This window comes from Quercus robur, chromosome 4, assembly GCF_932294415.1.
Source record: "Quercus robur chromosome 4, dhQueRobu3.1, whole genome shotgun sequence".
In the NCBI taxonomy this organism is placed as follows: domain Eukaryota; kingdom Viridiplantae; phylum Streptophyta; class Magnoliopsida; order Fagales; family Fagaceae; genus Quercus; species Quercus robur.
In genome coordinates, this window is record NC_065537.1 from 78,557,024 (window position 1) to 78,572,310 (window position 15,287).

The 15,287-nt window shown below is 35.3% G+C and overlaps 4 protein-coding genes across 4 annotated transcripts in view; 3 read left to right on the plus strand and 1 right to left on the minus strand.

Moving 5' to 3' along the window:
- The window catches only part of LOC126723860 (putative disease resistance protein RGA1), a 120,997-nt gene that overhangs the window by 46,591 nt on the left and 59,119 nt on the right, over window positions 1-15,287 (plus strand). The window lies entirely within an intron of this gene.
- Window positions 163-2,838, plus strand: LOC126722686 (putative disease resistance protein RGA3). Its single transcript, XM_050425843.1, has one exon. It carries the CDS (start codon window positions 163-165, stop codon window positions 2,836-2,838), a length of 2,676 nt encoding a protein of 891 aa, XP_050281800.1.
- Window positions 2,831-5,147, minus strand: LOC126722687 (PLASMODESMATA CALLOSE-BINDING PROTEIN 3-like). The gene is made up of 4 exons (XM_050425844.1): window positions 5,138-5,147; window positions 3,400-3,858; window positions 3,150-3,285; window positions 2,831-3,049 (listed from the first exon to the last, which is right to left on the minus strand). The coding sequence occupies exons 1-4, from the start codon at window positions 5,145-5,147 to the stop codon at window positions 2,866-2,868; spliced, it is 789 nt and encodes a 262-aa protein (XP_050281801.1). The 3' UTR covers window positions 2,831-2,865.
- Window positions 7,634-15,287, plus strand: part of LOC126723862 (putative disease resistance protein RGA4) — a 66,773-nt gene continuing 59,119 nt past the window's right edge. Inside the window, exon 1 of the mRNA XM_050427820.1 lies at window positions 7,634-8,043. Coding sequence (XP_050283777.1) covers window positions 7,634-8,043 — 410 coding nt within the window. The remainder of the gene's footprint in view (window positions 8,044-15,287) is intronic.

The following is a 15,287-nucleotide window of genomic DNA, read 5'->3' on the forward strand; positions in this document are numbered from 1 at the left end:
CAAATGAGCGTCTTACGTACGCATATGCTCATAAATACCGCTAGTTTAATATAAAAATCAGAAGTTTAGAACAGAACCTGCAAGCAAATCATTCTGTCTAAGCCATCCTACTTTCAAACAATTGTTCTCATCTTACTTGCATTTAACTGTTTCAAGTGAGAAATGGCGGAAGGAGTTCTCTTCAACGTAGCTGAAGGAATCATTGGCCAACTGGGCAAACTAGCTCTCAAAGAGATTGGACTGCTCTGGGGTGTCAAAGATGAGCTTGAAAAGCTCGAAAACACGGTTTCAACAATCAAAGCTGTGCTTCAGGATGCAGAGGAGCAGCAGGCGCAGAGCCATGCCATCAAGGATTGGGTGGCAAAGCTGAAAGATATACTTTTTGAAGCAGACGACTTGCTGGATGACTTTTCCACTGAAGTTTTACGACGGGAAGTGATGACTAGGAATAAGAAGGCGAGAGAGGTACGCATCTTCTTTTCCAAATCAAACCAACTTGCATATGGTCTTAAAATGGGTCATAAGATTAAGGCTATTAGGGAGAGACTAGATGCTATTGCAGCGGATAGGAAGTTCCACCTAGAGGAACGTCCTAGGGAGACACGAGTCAGTAATAGGGTGAGAGAAACTCATCATTTTGTACGTGCTGAAGATGTTATTGGAAGAGAGGTTGATAAGAAAGTCATTATAGATCGTTTAGTGGATCCCAAAATTGAAGAGAATGTTTCGGTCCTTCCTATAGTTGGAATTGGAGGACTGGGTAAGACCACATTAGCTCAATTTGTATTCAATGACGAAGAAATTAAAAATCATTTTGAGAAAAAATTGTGGGTGTGTGTCTCTGACGATTTTGATGTAAAAATAATTTTTGAGAAAATCATTGAATCTTCAAAAGGTAAGAAACCACAAAACCTTGAGATGAACACATTGATTAATGATCTTCGAAAAGAAATCGGTGGGAAAAGATACTTACTTGTGTTGGATGATGTGTGGAATTATGATTCTCAAAAATGGGATAGCTTAAAAAAACCTCTATTATGTGGTGCAAGAGGTAGCAGAATATTGGTGACTACACGTGACGAGAAGGTTGCAAAGATTTCAAAAACTATTGAATCTTACATTTTAAAGGGTTTAAATGAAGAGGAGTCTTGGTCTTTATTTAAGCAAAAGGCATTTGAAAAAGGACAAGAACCTGAAAATTTAAGAATTAAGGAAATTGCAAAGGAAATCATTAGAAAGTGCAAAGGAATTCCACTTGCCATAAAGACTATAGGAAGCCTATTGTACTTTAGAAACTTAGAAGAAGAAGAATGGCTGTCCTTCAAAAATAACGAATTTTCAAAATTAGATCAAAATGAAACTGATATCCTACCAACACTAAAGTTGAGTTATGATCATCTCCCACCACATTTGAAACAATGTTTTGCTTATTGTAGTTTATTTCCAAAGGATTATGAGTTTGGAAAAGAGAAATTGATTAAGCTATGGATGGCACAAGGGTTCATTAGGCTATCAAGTCAAAACCAATTAGAAGATGTTGGTCATGAGTATTTTATGGAATTAGTTTGGAGGTCGTTCTTTGAAAAAGCTAAAGATCATTGGTGGATCACAAGACCAAGATTCAAAATGCATGACCTCTTGCATGATTTGGCGATATTAGTAGTGGGACTAGAGAGCTCCACTTTTGGCATAAATGGGGAAAACATTGGTGGAAAAACTCATCATGTGTCAATTGGTTTTGATTTATCCACATCGTCCCAAATTCCAGCCACGTTGTTTGAAGCGAATAAGATAAGAACATTTCTCTTGCCATGTCAAGCTTGGCATCCACAACAAATGGTATTGAACCAGTCAACGTGTGATGCATTTGTTTCAAGTTTTATGTTCTTGCGCCTGTTAGATTTGAACATGACTGGCATTAGGATTGTGCCACATTCTATAGGAAAGTTGAAGCATTTAAGGTATCTTGATCTTTCAAGTAATGATTACATAAAGATGCTTCCCAATTCCATTGAAAAGTTGCAAAATTTGGAGACACTGGATCTCTCTTATTGTTATAGTCTTATGGAATTGCCGAGAAATATTACTAGATTAGTCAATCTTAGGCATCTTAACATTGATGACTGTAATAGTATGACTCATATGCCACATGGACTTGGGCAATTGACTAATCTCCAGTCATTAGCAGAGTATGTGTTAAGTACGGGCCCTAGGCGTGGTGGTGAATTGAAGGAACTTCACGGATTAAACCACCTGAGAGAAAATCTAAGGATTAAAAATCTGAGACATGAGAAAAATATTGAATTAGAATGCAAGGCTGCAAGTTTGAAAGAGAAACGACACCTTGAAGAGTTGGCATTAGAATGGATAAAAGGAGATGCCAATGAAGTGAATGTTGGGTACGATGAGAAGTCAATTGAAGCTTTGGAACCAACCCAAAATCTTAAAAGTTTGGAATTAAACAGTTACTGGGGAGTGATATATCCAAGTTGGCTTTCGTCACTCAAAAATCTCGTACACCTATTGTTAGTTTCAATGAAGAATTGCCAACATGTGCCACCATTACATCAATTTCCTTCTCTCAAAACTCTTAGATTGTGCGATTTTCCTTCTCTTGAGTACATATCAGATAGTGTTAACCTTCCACCTCTAGAGTTCCTCCTAATCAGAGATTGCCCTAATCTAAAGGGATGGTGGGAGAGGAGGAAGGACTCCATTGTGGAGGATGAAGATGACGACAATGATTATGTTTTTCTGCCTTCATTTACTCATCTTTCCTCTCTAAGGATTTTTTATTGCCCTAAACTATCTTCTACGCCTTTATTTCCAGAACGCTAGAGTCATCATTGCGCAGAAGTAGCAACTCTACATGTCCAGAACTATCTTTCCAGTTACAAAGGATGTTGCCAGAATGATGCAGCCAATAAAGGGCTGTAAACCATATGAGAAGGACGTTGTTGTGTTTGCAGCAGGAGGGTTTCCAAACCCGAAAACTGTGGTACCGGAAGCTGGGTTGCTTGTATTCAACACTGAAGGTGGAGTACCAGAGCTGCAAGTAGAGATAATAAAACAGAAACACCTAAAAGGTTATTCTTTCAGTGTTAGTAGTAATGAAAAGTTTCCATAAACATGAGATCATAACACATTACCCTGATACACCTGTATCTGGTGGTGATGATGTTGTTGGTGTTGGTGTTGGAGTTGTTGTTACCGTTGGTGTTGGAGTTGCTGTTGCTGCTGGTGATGATGATGTTGATGATGATGGGAAAATGCAAGAACCGGTGCCTATTAACAAATTCAAATTGGTTTCAGATATGATTTCATTTTGTAAAGCATATGTCAAAAAAGTTTTACAAGAAACAAAAAAGATCAAATGATCAATGGAACTGATGATCTTACTTGGATTTGAATTAACTATCACAGCTGCCCCTCCAAAGTCACAGCTAGTTGGCACTGGATTCTTTTGATAATAGCTGTTGAATGCGTATGAGGCATGGTTTTGAAGTGTATTTGGATTGTAACAACTGCCACTCTGCTGGATTTGTGAGCAGTCTGCACCTCCCATTCCACATGCATAGTCCAGTGCTGATTGAAGTGCTGTCTCCATTGCTCCATTCTTGGCAATACACCAGCTTTGTCCTGGAATTGCTGGAGCATTTGTTGTTACAGGAGGTGCTACCGGGTTTGTCACGGGGGTAGTTACTGGAACAGCTCCTGATGGGGCTGGATAAGTTGTTACAGGATTAGTTATTGGTGGTGTCGGAACAACGACAAGGTGTCGCCGGTCATGAAGGCGTTCTCGTAGACCCCTGTTCAACAGAAACTCAACTCCATCGCCGTTCGAGTTCACGCGTAAGCCTCCCCACAGACGGCGCCAATTGTAGGGTCACGTTCTGAAATGAACCATAACAGTTGTTGGGTCAGGACGTGAATGGGCCCATACAATATCATTTGTAGAGAGTGGGATCGAAAGGCTAAGTCGTGTTTACCCGGCGGTGGTTTTTGTTAAGATATTTATGCATGGTTCAGGTGTATTCGCCTCTGAAACCCTTTTTTCTTTCAGTGGGACTGGGGAGGCCCCTTTTAGGTTACATATTTTTTCTTTTATACTCGCATGCGTTCAATTTCCTTCGTCCACGTGTAGGGTCGACCTTTTCAAGACTGATACTTGTCCCATCTGTCCCAGACCTAAGTCGTTGAGAGTTGTTGATAAAGTTAATGGATGAGGCTCTGTTAGGCGCAGAGATATGCATGGGGCAGATGGCAAAGGAAGCATTTTTTAGATATTTTAGATTTCCCTCCAAGCATGTCCCTTTACCGTTTTGCCCCTCTTCTTGGTGGATCTTTGGGTCAGCCGAGGACTGCACTGTCCTCGGCTGCTTCTCCGGGCCAATTGGGCCTTATTATTCTTGAGCTCGGGCCATGACCTTTTTCGGCTTAGGCCTTTGGACCCTCCATCAGCAAGTGGGCCTGGCCCGTCAATTATTGGACCCCACAGATAATAAATGTTATTATCTTCCAACAACAAACAATTAAATTTTAATAAAATATTGTCATAATATTTAAATTTTTACAATAAATGATGACATATGTTATAATTGAAACTCTTCCTCAAATTAAATACCTACAATTATTTGCAATGAAAATTTTATTATTCATTCTTCATTATTTATCATTGTATTTTATGAGCCTAACTGCAATACTTAGCTTACTTAATTTTTAATAAACACATTTTTAAGAAAGAAAACATATAAAAAAAAAGAACGAAATAACAAAAGACATATGTCATTAAAGTTTCTATTAGATAAAATTATAAATTTAGAATATTTAAACCACTAATAAATTAGTGTTCTCTAGGTAACAAATAAAATAATACCATACATCACCATTTTTACTTTCTAAGATGAATAACACATAAAACTCAAAACACAAAAAGAAAACTTGTTGGACATTAAAATTTAGTGAGTCATTTTAAATATTACACAATGAAATTGTCTAGGAACCATAAGATTTTGTCAGGGCTTAACTAAGAGAGTAACAAGAAGGACCATATACTTGTCTATAAAATATAAAGGTGAAAATTATTCAACTTTAAAGTTGGGGATGAAACTACTCTAAACATAAAGGGGGAACATACCTTTTTCCATGATTCTTTTGTAAAACTATGTGTTTTTTTTACTTTAAATAGTGTGTCAAAAAAAAAAAAAGTCAGCCCAAGAAAACTGTCCGTAAAACTATGAATTTTGGGTTAACAAATTGGCTAAAAAAAAAGTTAGGAACACAATAAATGTCATGATATTTTCTCAGTACCTTTATTTTAGCTATGGTGGGCCCTGGTATGATATTTTATAATTTTATTTTAGAGTAATGCTATATCCACAACATTTTTGCAACAAATCCTTAGTAATAAATTGTTATTGGGTTTTAATTGAGACAACCACTTTAAACTATGTATAAAAAAAAACAATAAACAAAAAACCAACAGAAGAAAATTGTGTGTGAAACAGTGAATTTTTATTCACCAAATTTGACTAAACCAAAAAAGAAGTCTAGGAACACAACAAAATGTCACAATACCTTTATTTTCAGCTGTGGTAAGTTTCGGCTTGATATAGTATTATTTATTTTATAAAAATGCTATCTCCATAATACTTTCATAACAAATTTTAGATGATAAGTTGTTACTGATTTTAAAATGAACTCACGACTGAATATCACTTTTTTATCCCTCAATAGTAGCTTACCTATGATTTATTGTGAAATTATTGTGAAAATATTGAGAACTTAGCATTTTTTATTTAATTTATAAAAAATTGTGATCTCAATAATTGTGAAAATATTATGATAATAACAAGTGATAACATTTTTACAAAACATTTATTTCCAATTATGGTTGGTCATAATCTCATATTTTATTATTTTATTTTAACTTATAAGTAATTGACACCTAATTATAAAAATATGGTGAAATTTATTGTATTAATAAAACAATATATATGTCAGCTCATATAAATAATAATAAAAAAAGAGAGCACAAACAGACAAGTGGCTGTCCAGCGGGCCAGAGACCCGGTCAAACCGACCGAATCCGACCGAACCGAAGTCCAGCGGGTGGATCCAAATGGCCTGGTCGGTCGGGTGCGGGTCTACTTTCTTGGAAAACCGAAATTTCGGTTCGAGTAACAGGTTGAAGAATCAGAGCCCCGCATAAACTGACCCGACCGAAGTGCATTTGAAATGTGTTTTAAATTCCTCTCCCCCATGTGTCTTCCTCTCATTGGTAGAAAATCTACCACCTTACCTTCCAAAAATTATATTTTTTTCAATCCTCACCGTTTTTAAGGCAAAGTGATAAGGTTAAAAAAAATTTCCAGCACATGTCTTTTTCTCAAAAATCTGCAACCGACCTTCAAAAATTATTATTTTTTTCATCTCATTAGTTTCTAGACCGGTTGTATACAGCTCATCTCATTAGTTTCTAGACAGGTTGTATACAGCTGGCTTGCACTATATGAGACTTGCACGCAAAATAAAAATATCAACTCAAACTAAAAATAAAAGAATCCGGAGCTCTCCTGTCTTTAGTTTCTACTTTTTAGTAGTTTTACTTCTCACTTTTAAAGCTCTCTCCAGTCTCGAGACTCTTCGCCAGCTGCTCTGTCATCAGATGTGAAGGTGGCGTTATAACAACTCTCAAATTGTCCAACTAGATGTCATGACAAAATGTTGTGGCTTTTAATACAAAGTCCTGTATAAATAGATTCTTTATAGATTGTGATTGCATTTGCATTTGCATTTGCCTTTGGTTTTGAAGTGGCTTATTAATAAAAGACAAACCTCTATTATTAGATTACACCAATTCAGCTCCTCAAAAAAAGAAAAAAAAAAAAAGAAAGATTACACCAATTCGTGGACCCTTTTTGCTTTTTGATACTTTTCTTTTTTCTCTTTTCCATTTTTTTTTTTTTTGAAAAGTTCTCTTTTCCATTTTTACTGAGAGATACTTTACTTTTCAAATACACAATGCGAAAAGCAAAAATTTGTGGGTCCTTTTGCTTTTTGACACATACTTTTTTTGAGAATGAAACGGAATACTTTTTTGGATGGGCCTATTTAGTTACGTGGTTCTAAACACATTTTTACATTTTAAATAATTTTATATATTTTTTCATCTATATATATTAAAAACATTCAAACAATATTATTCAAATATTTCTACCAAACAGACTTATTAGACTTGGTTTGATATGTAAGTTTAAATACATATTTTTAATTTCTAGACAATATTACAAATATTTTTATCTACTTTTTTACCATTAATATTTCAAAAAAACTATTATTTAAACGTGCGTACAAATGGACCTACTATCAGATGAATTAGCTCAAAAATAATTTGAATATTAATACGAATGGAAGTGTGAAGTATATGAGGGCCAGGCCAGCTCCGACAGCCCATGTGATGCTTTTTTGACAAGTCATACGTGGCATAGAGACATCTATACTGTTACGTCCAAATTATTGTTGTTGTATATATTGATCACTCTGTCTATAGCCATTCTCCTCAGAAATCATTGCTCTCATCTACCTAGCTTTAACTATTTCAAGGATTCATTTCATTCACCTTCATTGAGAAATGGCAGAAGGAGTTCTCTTCAACGTAGCTGAAGGAATCATTGGCCAACTGGGCAAACTAGCTCTCAAAGAGATTGGACTGCTCTGGGGTGTCAAAGATGAGCTTGAAAAGCTCGAAAACACGGTTTCAACAATCAAAGCTGTGCTTCAGGATGCAGAGGAGCAGCAGGCGCAGAGCCATGCCATCAAGGATTGGGTGGCAAAGCTGAAAGATGTACTTTTTGAAGCAGACGACTTGCTGGATGACTTTTCCACTGAAGTTTTACGACGGGAAGTGATGACTAGGAATAAGAAGGCGAAAGAGGTACGCATCTTCTTTTCCAAATCAAACCAACTTGCATATGGTCTTAAAATGGGTCATAAGATTAAGGCTATTAGGGAGAGACTAGATGCTATTGCAGCGGATAGGAAGTTCCACCTAGAGGAACGTCCTAGGGAGACACGAGTCAGTAATAGGGTGAGAGAAACACATCATTTTGTACGTGCTGAAGATGTTATTGGAAGAGAGGTTGATAAGAAAGTCATTATAGATCGTTTAGTGGATCCCAAAATTGAAGAGAATGTTTCGGTCCTTCCTATAGTTGGAATTGGAGGACTGGGTAAGACCACATTAGCTCAATTTGTATTCAATGACGAAGAAATTAAAAATCATTTTGAGAAAAAATTGTGGGTGTGTGTCTCTGACGATTTTGATGTAAAAATAATTTTTGAGAAAATCATTGAATCTTCAAAAGGTGAGAAACCACAAAACCTTGAGATGAACACATTGATTAATGATCTTCAAAAAGAAATCGGTGGAAAAATATACTTAATTGTGTTGGATGATGTGTGGAATTATGATTCTCAAAAATGGGATAGCTTAAAAAAACCTCTATTATGTGGTGCAAGAGGTAGCAGAATATTGGTGACTACACGTGACGAGAAGGTTGCAAAGATTTCAAAAACTATTGGATCTTATATTTTAAAGGGTTTAAATGAAGAGGAGTCTTGGTCTTTATTTAAGCAAAAGGCATTTGAAAAAGGACAAGAACCTGAAAATTTAAGAATTAAGGAAATTGCAATGGAAATTATTAGAAAGTGCAAAGGAATTCCACTTGCCATAAAGACTATAGGAAGCCTATTGTACTTTAGAAACTTAGAAGAAGAAGAATGGTTGTCCTTCAAAAATAACGAATTTTCAAAATTAGATCAAAATGAAACTGATATCCTACCAACACTAAAGTTGAGTTATGATCATCTCCCACCACATTTGAAACAATGTTTTGCTTATTGTAGTTTATTTCCAAAGGATTATGAGTTTAAAAAAGAGAAATTGATTAAGCTATGGATGGCCCAAGGGTTCATTAAGTTATCGAGTCAAAACCAATGCTTAGAAGATGTTGGTCATGAGTATCTTATGGAATTACTTTGGAGATCATTCTTTGAAAAAGCTAAAGATGATTGGTGGAACGCAGGACCAAGATTCAAAATACATGACCTCATGCATGATTTGGCGATATTAGTAGTGGGACTAGAGAGCACCACTTTTGGCATAAATGGGGAAAACATTGGTGGAAAAACTCATCATGTGTCAATTGGTTTTGATTTATCCTCATCATCCCAAATTCCAGCCATGTTGTTTGAAGCGAATAAGATCAGAACATTTCTCTTGCCATGTCAAGCTTGGCATCCACAACAAATGGTATTGAACCAGTCAACGTGTGATGCATTTGTTTCAAGTTTTATGTTCTTGCGCCTGTTAGATTTGAACATGACTGGCATTAGGATTGTGCCACATTCTATAGGAAAGTTGAAGCATTTAAGGTATCTCGATCTTTCAAGTAATTATTACATAAAGATGCTTCCCGATTCCATTAAAAAGTTGCAAAATTTGGAGACACTGAATCTCTCTTCTTGTTGTAATCTTATGGAATTGCCGAGAAATATTACTAGATTAGTCAATCTTAGGCATCTTAACATTGATGATTGTAATAGTATGACTCATATGCCACATGGAGTTGGGCAATTGACTAATCTCCGGTCACTAGCACAGTATGTGTTAAGTACGGACCCTCGGCGTGGTGGTGAATTGAAGGAACTTCACAGATTAAACCACCTGAGAGAAAATCTAAGGATTAAAAATCTGAGACATGATAAAAATATTGAATTAGAATGCAAGGCTGCAAGTTTGAAAGAGAAACGACACCTTGAAGAGTTGGCGTTAGAGTGGATAAAAGGAGATGCCAATGAAGAGAATGTTGGGTACGATGAGAAGTCAATTGAAGCTTTGGAACCAACCCAAAATCTTAAAAGTTTGGAATTAAACCGTTACTGGGGAGTGATATATCCAAGTTGGCTTTCATCACTCAAAAATCTCGTACACCTAATGTTATTTTCAATTGAAAAATGCCAACATGTGCCACCATTGCATCAATTTCCTTCTCTCAAAACTCTCAGATTGTGCGATTTTCCTTCTCTTGAGTACATATCAGATAGTGTTAACCTTCCACCCTTAGAGTACCTCCTAATCAGAGATTGCCCTAATCTAAAGGGATGGTGGGAGAGGAGGAAGGACTCCATTGTGGAGGATGAAGATGACGACAATGATTATGTTTTTCTGCCTTCATTTACTCATCTTTCCTCTCTAAGGATTTTTTATTGCCCTAAACTATCTTCTACGCCTTTATTTCCCTGTCTTGAAGAACTAATACTAGATAACTCTAATCTGGGGCCACTGAAGCGCACAATATCGATGGGAATGATAAGTACGGCATCTCAGGAAAACCCAACAGCAGCAGCAGTAGCAGAGTCAACCTCGTCTGCTCGTTCTTATTCTTCTTCAACACTTGCCGCCTCATTCACCCCTCTCTCCAAATTAAAATCTTTGGATATTGGTATGATAGAAGGCAGTGATGATCATGTACTTCGATCTATACAACATCTGACTGCACTTGAGCAACTTAGTTTATCTAATTATAATGGGGATGGGATGGAATTGGAATGCCAAGGGCTGAGGAAGCTTCAGTATCTAACATTATCTGATCATCCAAAATTGGCCTCTCTTCCGGTGGGGATTCGACAGGCCCCCTCTCTGCGATATCTCAATATTTCGAATTGTCCGAGTTTGACGACATTGCCGGAGTGGATCTGCGAAATCATATCTCTTCAATCACTCGATATTTCGAATTGTCCCAATTTGACATCATTGCCTGCCCTAACGTCTTTGAAGACACTGGAGATTCGGAGCTGTCCCATCTTAGTAGAAAGTTGCAAGAACCAGGATTGGGTTGCTCGCATCGAAAACTTGGAAGGAGATCTAGCTCCGCCAAAAGAAGAAGATCCAGGTATTGAATTTCATCATGCAAAACAAAGTTATTCTTCTTCATCATCTTTAATTGTATAGCTAATTTTTTCGTGATAATTTAATTTCATTATGCAGAACAAACTAAAACGAATGAGGAATATGAACTTAAAACTCAGGGCTTTACCAAAATTTTTGGGCGTTGCAGTGGTTCAACAAGTCAATAGCTCAGTGGTGAATAATGTGAATAATTATAATTATCTAGAGGTGGTTTCTTGTTTTATTTATCCTTGCCAATAGAATTTTCATTCCTCACATGCATGCTTTCTTCACACATTAGGAGAAAGAATGTGGAATTCTTTCCTCTGTTTCTTTTTGTACCTCAAACCAAGTTGATTTGATGATGTATTTTGGGTGTTTTTCTTCTCATCTTGTCAGGTGAGGATCATCAATTGCTGATAAGGAGATAATATTTGTGGGGAGAAGTATATCTGGCGGAAGAATTAGCTTATGCAGGTATTTTTTATGCTTCGGTTATAAGCTCCACCATGTTTTTTTTTTTTTTCCTACAATTGAATAAAAAAATATGTTCTATGTTTCTTTTCTGGCTTGTGCAGGTATGAGTTGTTTCATACTGAATCACTAATGTTTCTTTCCTATCTTTTTTGGTCTTGCTTAGCTTGCGTTGGATTTAGATCATAAGTTGATATTCGTGGTAGCAACACTTGGATAAAGGACAAGTGGTTGCTTATTGGCTTTCTCCTTGAATTCAAATGCTACAGAGGTAAACAAATAATAGTCTTTTATTTACTTTTACATTATCATTCTTTGTTCAAAGGGGAAAAAAATAAAGAAAAAGATTTTCACTATGGCAGATTCTTCATAACGCTTAATAGTTTATGATCAAAGTTGGGATCCAGTGTCTGTTTATTACTACTCTTATCCATATAGATACAAGTATTGCCAACAGAACTAGATGCCTCATTTTCAAATGTGTGCTTTCAGCTCTGATCATCTTCATTTATAATTGCAACTTCTCTAACAATCTCTAGCTTGTAATTAATTTTGGTTACTTTGGTTCTTAGAAGTCTTCTAGTGACCAAAATAAAGGGTAAGTCATTAATCATATATTAGGTTTCTCGACCTTTCCAAGAACTTTGAAACCAGTTAATAAATCACTCTTCAGAAGTCCATTTTTCTCCTGTTTTCTATGTTTCTTCCTTCTCCAAACAAGAACCTGCTTGGCATTAAACTGTATGTCAATTTATCTGGGTATTTGGGGCTATCTTCTTACATACTAAAAGTGGTTCAACAAGTCAATAACTCAGTGGTAAACAATTATCTAGAAGTGGTTTCTAGTTTTCTTTTTCTCCGCCAATAGAATTTTCATTCCTCACGTACTTGCTTTCTTCACATCTTTCTCTGTTTCTTTTTTTATCTCAAATCAAGATGATTTGGTGATGTATTTTGGATGTTTTACTTCTCATCTTGTCAGATAAGGATCAGCACATGGTGATAATGAGATAATATTTGTAGGGAGAAGTATATCTGGCAACAGCACTGCAGTATTAGCTAATTTAGCTTGCACAGGTATTTTTTATCATTCAATTACAAACTCCACCATGTTTTTATTTCTACAATTGAATAAAAATATGGTTTATGTTTTTTTTGGGCTTGTGGAGGTATGAGTTGTTTCATACTGAATTGCTAATGTTTCTTTCCTATCATTTTTGGCTTGCTAAGCTTGCATTGAAAACACAATATATACCATCTTTCATCTTACTTTTTATTATTATTAATTTTTATATGGTAGATTGCATTGGATTTAGACCATAAGTTGATATTCATGGTAGCAATTCTTGGATGAAGGAACTTGTCCCAAGTGGTTGCTTATTGGCTTTCTTCTTGAATTCAAATGTTACAGAGGTAAACAAATACTAGTATTTTATTTACCTTTACGTAATCATTATTTGTTTGAAGGGAAAAAAAATAAAGAAAAAGATTTTCATTATGGCAGATTCTTCATAATGCTTACTGTAGTGATGATGAAAGTGGATCAATGTCTGTTTATTACTACTCTTATCCATATAGATACAAGCACTATACTTATCCATATAGGTATTGAGTCTATAGTGACAATAGAACTACATGCCTCATTTTTATATGTATGCTTTAGGCTTTGATCAACTTCATTTATAATTGCAACTTCTGTAACAATCTCTGGCTTGTAATGAATTTTGGTTACTTTGGCTCTTATAAGTCTTCTAGTGACCAAAATAAATAAAGGTTTCTCGACCTTTCCAAGAATCTGAAACAAGTTAGTAAATTGTTCTACAAAAGTCAATTTTTCTCCTGTTTTCTATGTTTCTTGCTTCTCCAAACAAGAACCTGCTTTACATTAAAATTGTACTTCAATGTGGGTATCCAGGGCTATCTTCTTACATTGTAAAAGCAGTTCTTTTTTTATTGTACAATAGATGAAATGAAGATCGAATGTGTAAAAGTGGCCTTTGGCAGTTGTTCTTATCACTTCTTTTGTTAGTGGTGAGCCCAAAGATTTATATAACTTAATGGTTTAATTAATGATTATGCATATTTAAGTATATGAAATTTACTGTCAGTAACTTTTATTTGATAGAATATTTTGCATCAAAACACAGCTTAGATTTTTTCTAGAAATGATATATTTTAGGGATGGTATTCATTTTATGCCCCTGGTCAGGTGAGAAACTTTGGGAAGACAATGATTATAAAATCTTAACTTCTATTTTTTCTTTTAAGCCAAAATTGATAAGCATCCTACTGAATTCATAATCAAAAAGAGGAGCTTAAATTCTGAAATCCATAGTGGTACTTATTGAATGATACCAGGTGACAATGCTTCGGTATGACCTGAGACAGCATATATCACCATGAGGCTGAATTGAATTTAAAAGGCTCCATCAGTACTCCATAAAAAGGTTGAGGGCCACAATTCAGTTTGTTAATTTACAAGTTATTCTGATTTTTGAGTTCTAAACTTTCTCATGTTGGATAATGAGCAATCAATATCATCCCCTAGAGCTGTGAGCTAGCCAACCCAACAGTAGAAGGGCTCATTTTTTTTTTCCCTGTAGTAGAGTGGCAAATAAATGTTAGGTAAACACTTACTATCTAACTTTATCAACTTCTTGTTTCTCTCTAGATGACCAACTTCTCACATGATTACCTTTTATATGCAGGCATTCAGCAAACATTTTGGTTCTGGCAGATACATAGTAGATAGGCACAACCTAAATGCAACACATGGTCACTTGTGAAATGTAGAAAAAAGCAGCAATTCATGAGGGGTGTGGAAATGAAGGAGAATTCTACAATGTGCTTGGATATGATAGCCTTCCTTGAGTGTCAGCGGCTATCCCACTTATGGCTACAATGACAGAGGCAAACAGGAAAAAGTTGGCATAAGTCTGTTCTCTTATATTTGATAGTGGAACTGTATTTGTGGGAACAATATTCAGAATTCGTTGCATCTTTGACTTCTTTTAGTACGTATGTCAATCATTAACCAAGATCCTTCATAAACACATATATTCTAGTATTATTTTTCAAGGATAAAACACAAGAATGAAATCTCAATTCTATGCTTTCTTTTTCGTATTCTTTATAAGCATTCTGATATTTTGAGTATTTTAAACTTGTCTGATTTCATATGCTGTATTTCCCAATTTGTTACCCTGCAACTTTGCAATACATTGAAATTACGATTCTTTACTTTCATATGATAATTATTCATTCTGAATTTGGTTTCTTAACACATGATTTGAAAAAATATGCTGGCTGAATTAATACCTGACTACTTATTATTTGGATTACAAAATGATCTTTGCCGCATGATATTTCTCTTATTGGGTGTAATCTATACTTATTGCCTATCTTAGATTTTTGTTGTGTTTAAATCCTGGTTTTTGTTTATCTTTTGTTGGCTTATCCAATCTTAAACATGTTCAATGTTAGTTTGTGCAGCAGTTAATGACACCAGTGGTGGCAAATATCTCTAGTTAGTTGCTGTGGTGTTTTTCAAAATATTAGCCATTGAAGCTCTGACATCTCCAGCACTGTTACCTGCATGTTTCATATATTTTTCTTTTTTTTTTCTTCTTTTTTTATTTTTTTATTTTTATTTATTAATTCTACAAATGGTTGCATCATCACATATTAAATAAAAGAATAAGTAAGTTTTATTTATAATAGACCACAATATTCCTGCACTATAATTCCAACCTCATTCTTATAAGTATTCAATACAAATCTTGCTTTACTATGTTAGGATTTTATAACTTTCAAATTTAGATCACATTGACCTGTATGGACATTATTGTGGTCTAGTTGGGTT

Bases quoted from the DNA above. Each gene is read 5' to 3' on its own strand.
- LOC126722686 (XM_050425843.1), top strand. From the start codon at position 163: ATGGCGGAAGGAGTTCTCTTCAACGTAGCTGAAGGAATCATTGGCCAA.
- LOC126722687 (XM_050425844.1), bottom strand. The intron at 3,286-3,399 runs GTAAGATCATCA...ATTTGTTAATAG, and splicing joins GATAGTTAATTCAAATCCAA to GCACCGGTTCTTGCATTTTC. The intron at 3,050-3,149 runs GTAATGTGTTAT...CTCTACTTGCAG, and splicing joins CCAGATACAGGTGTATCAGG to CTCTGGTACTCCACCTTCAG.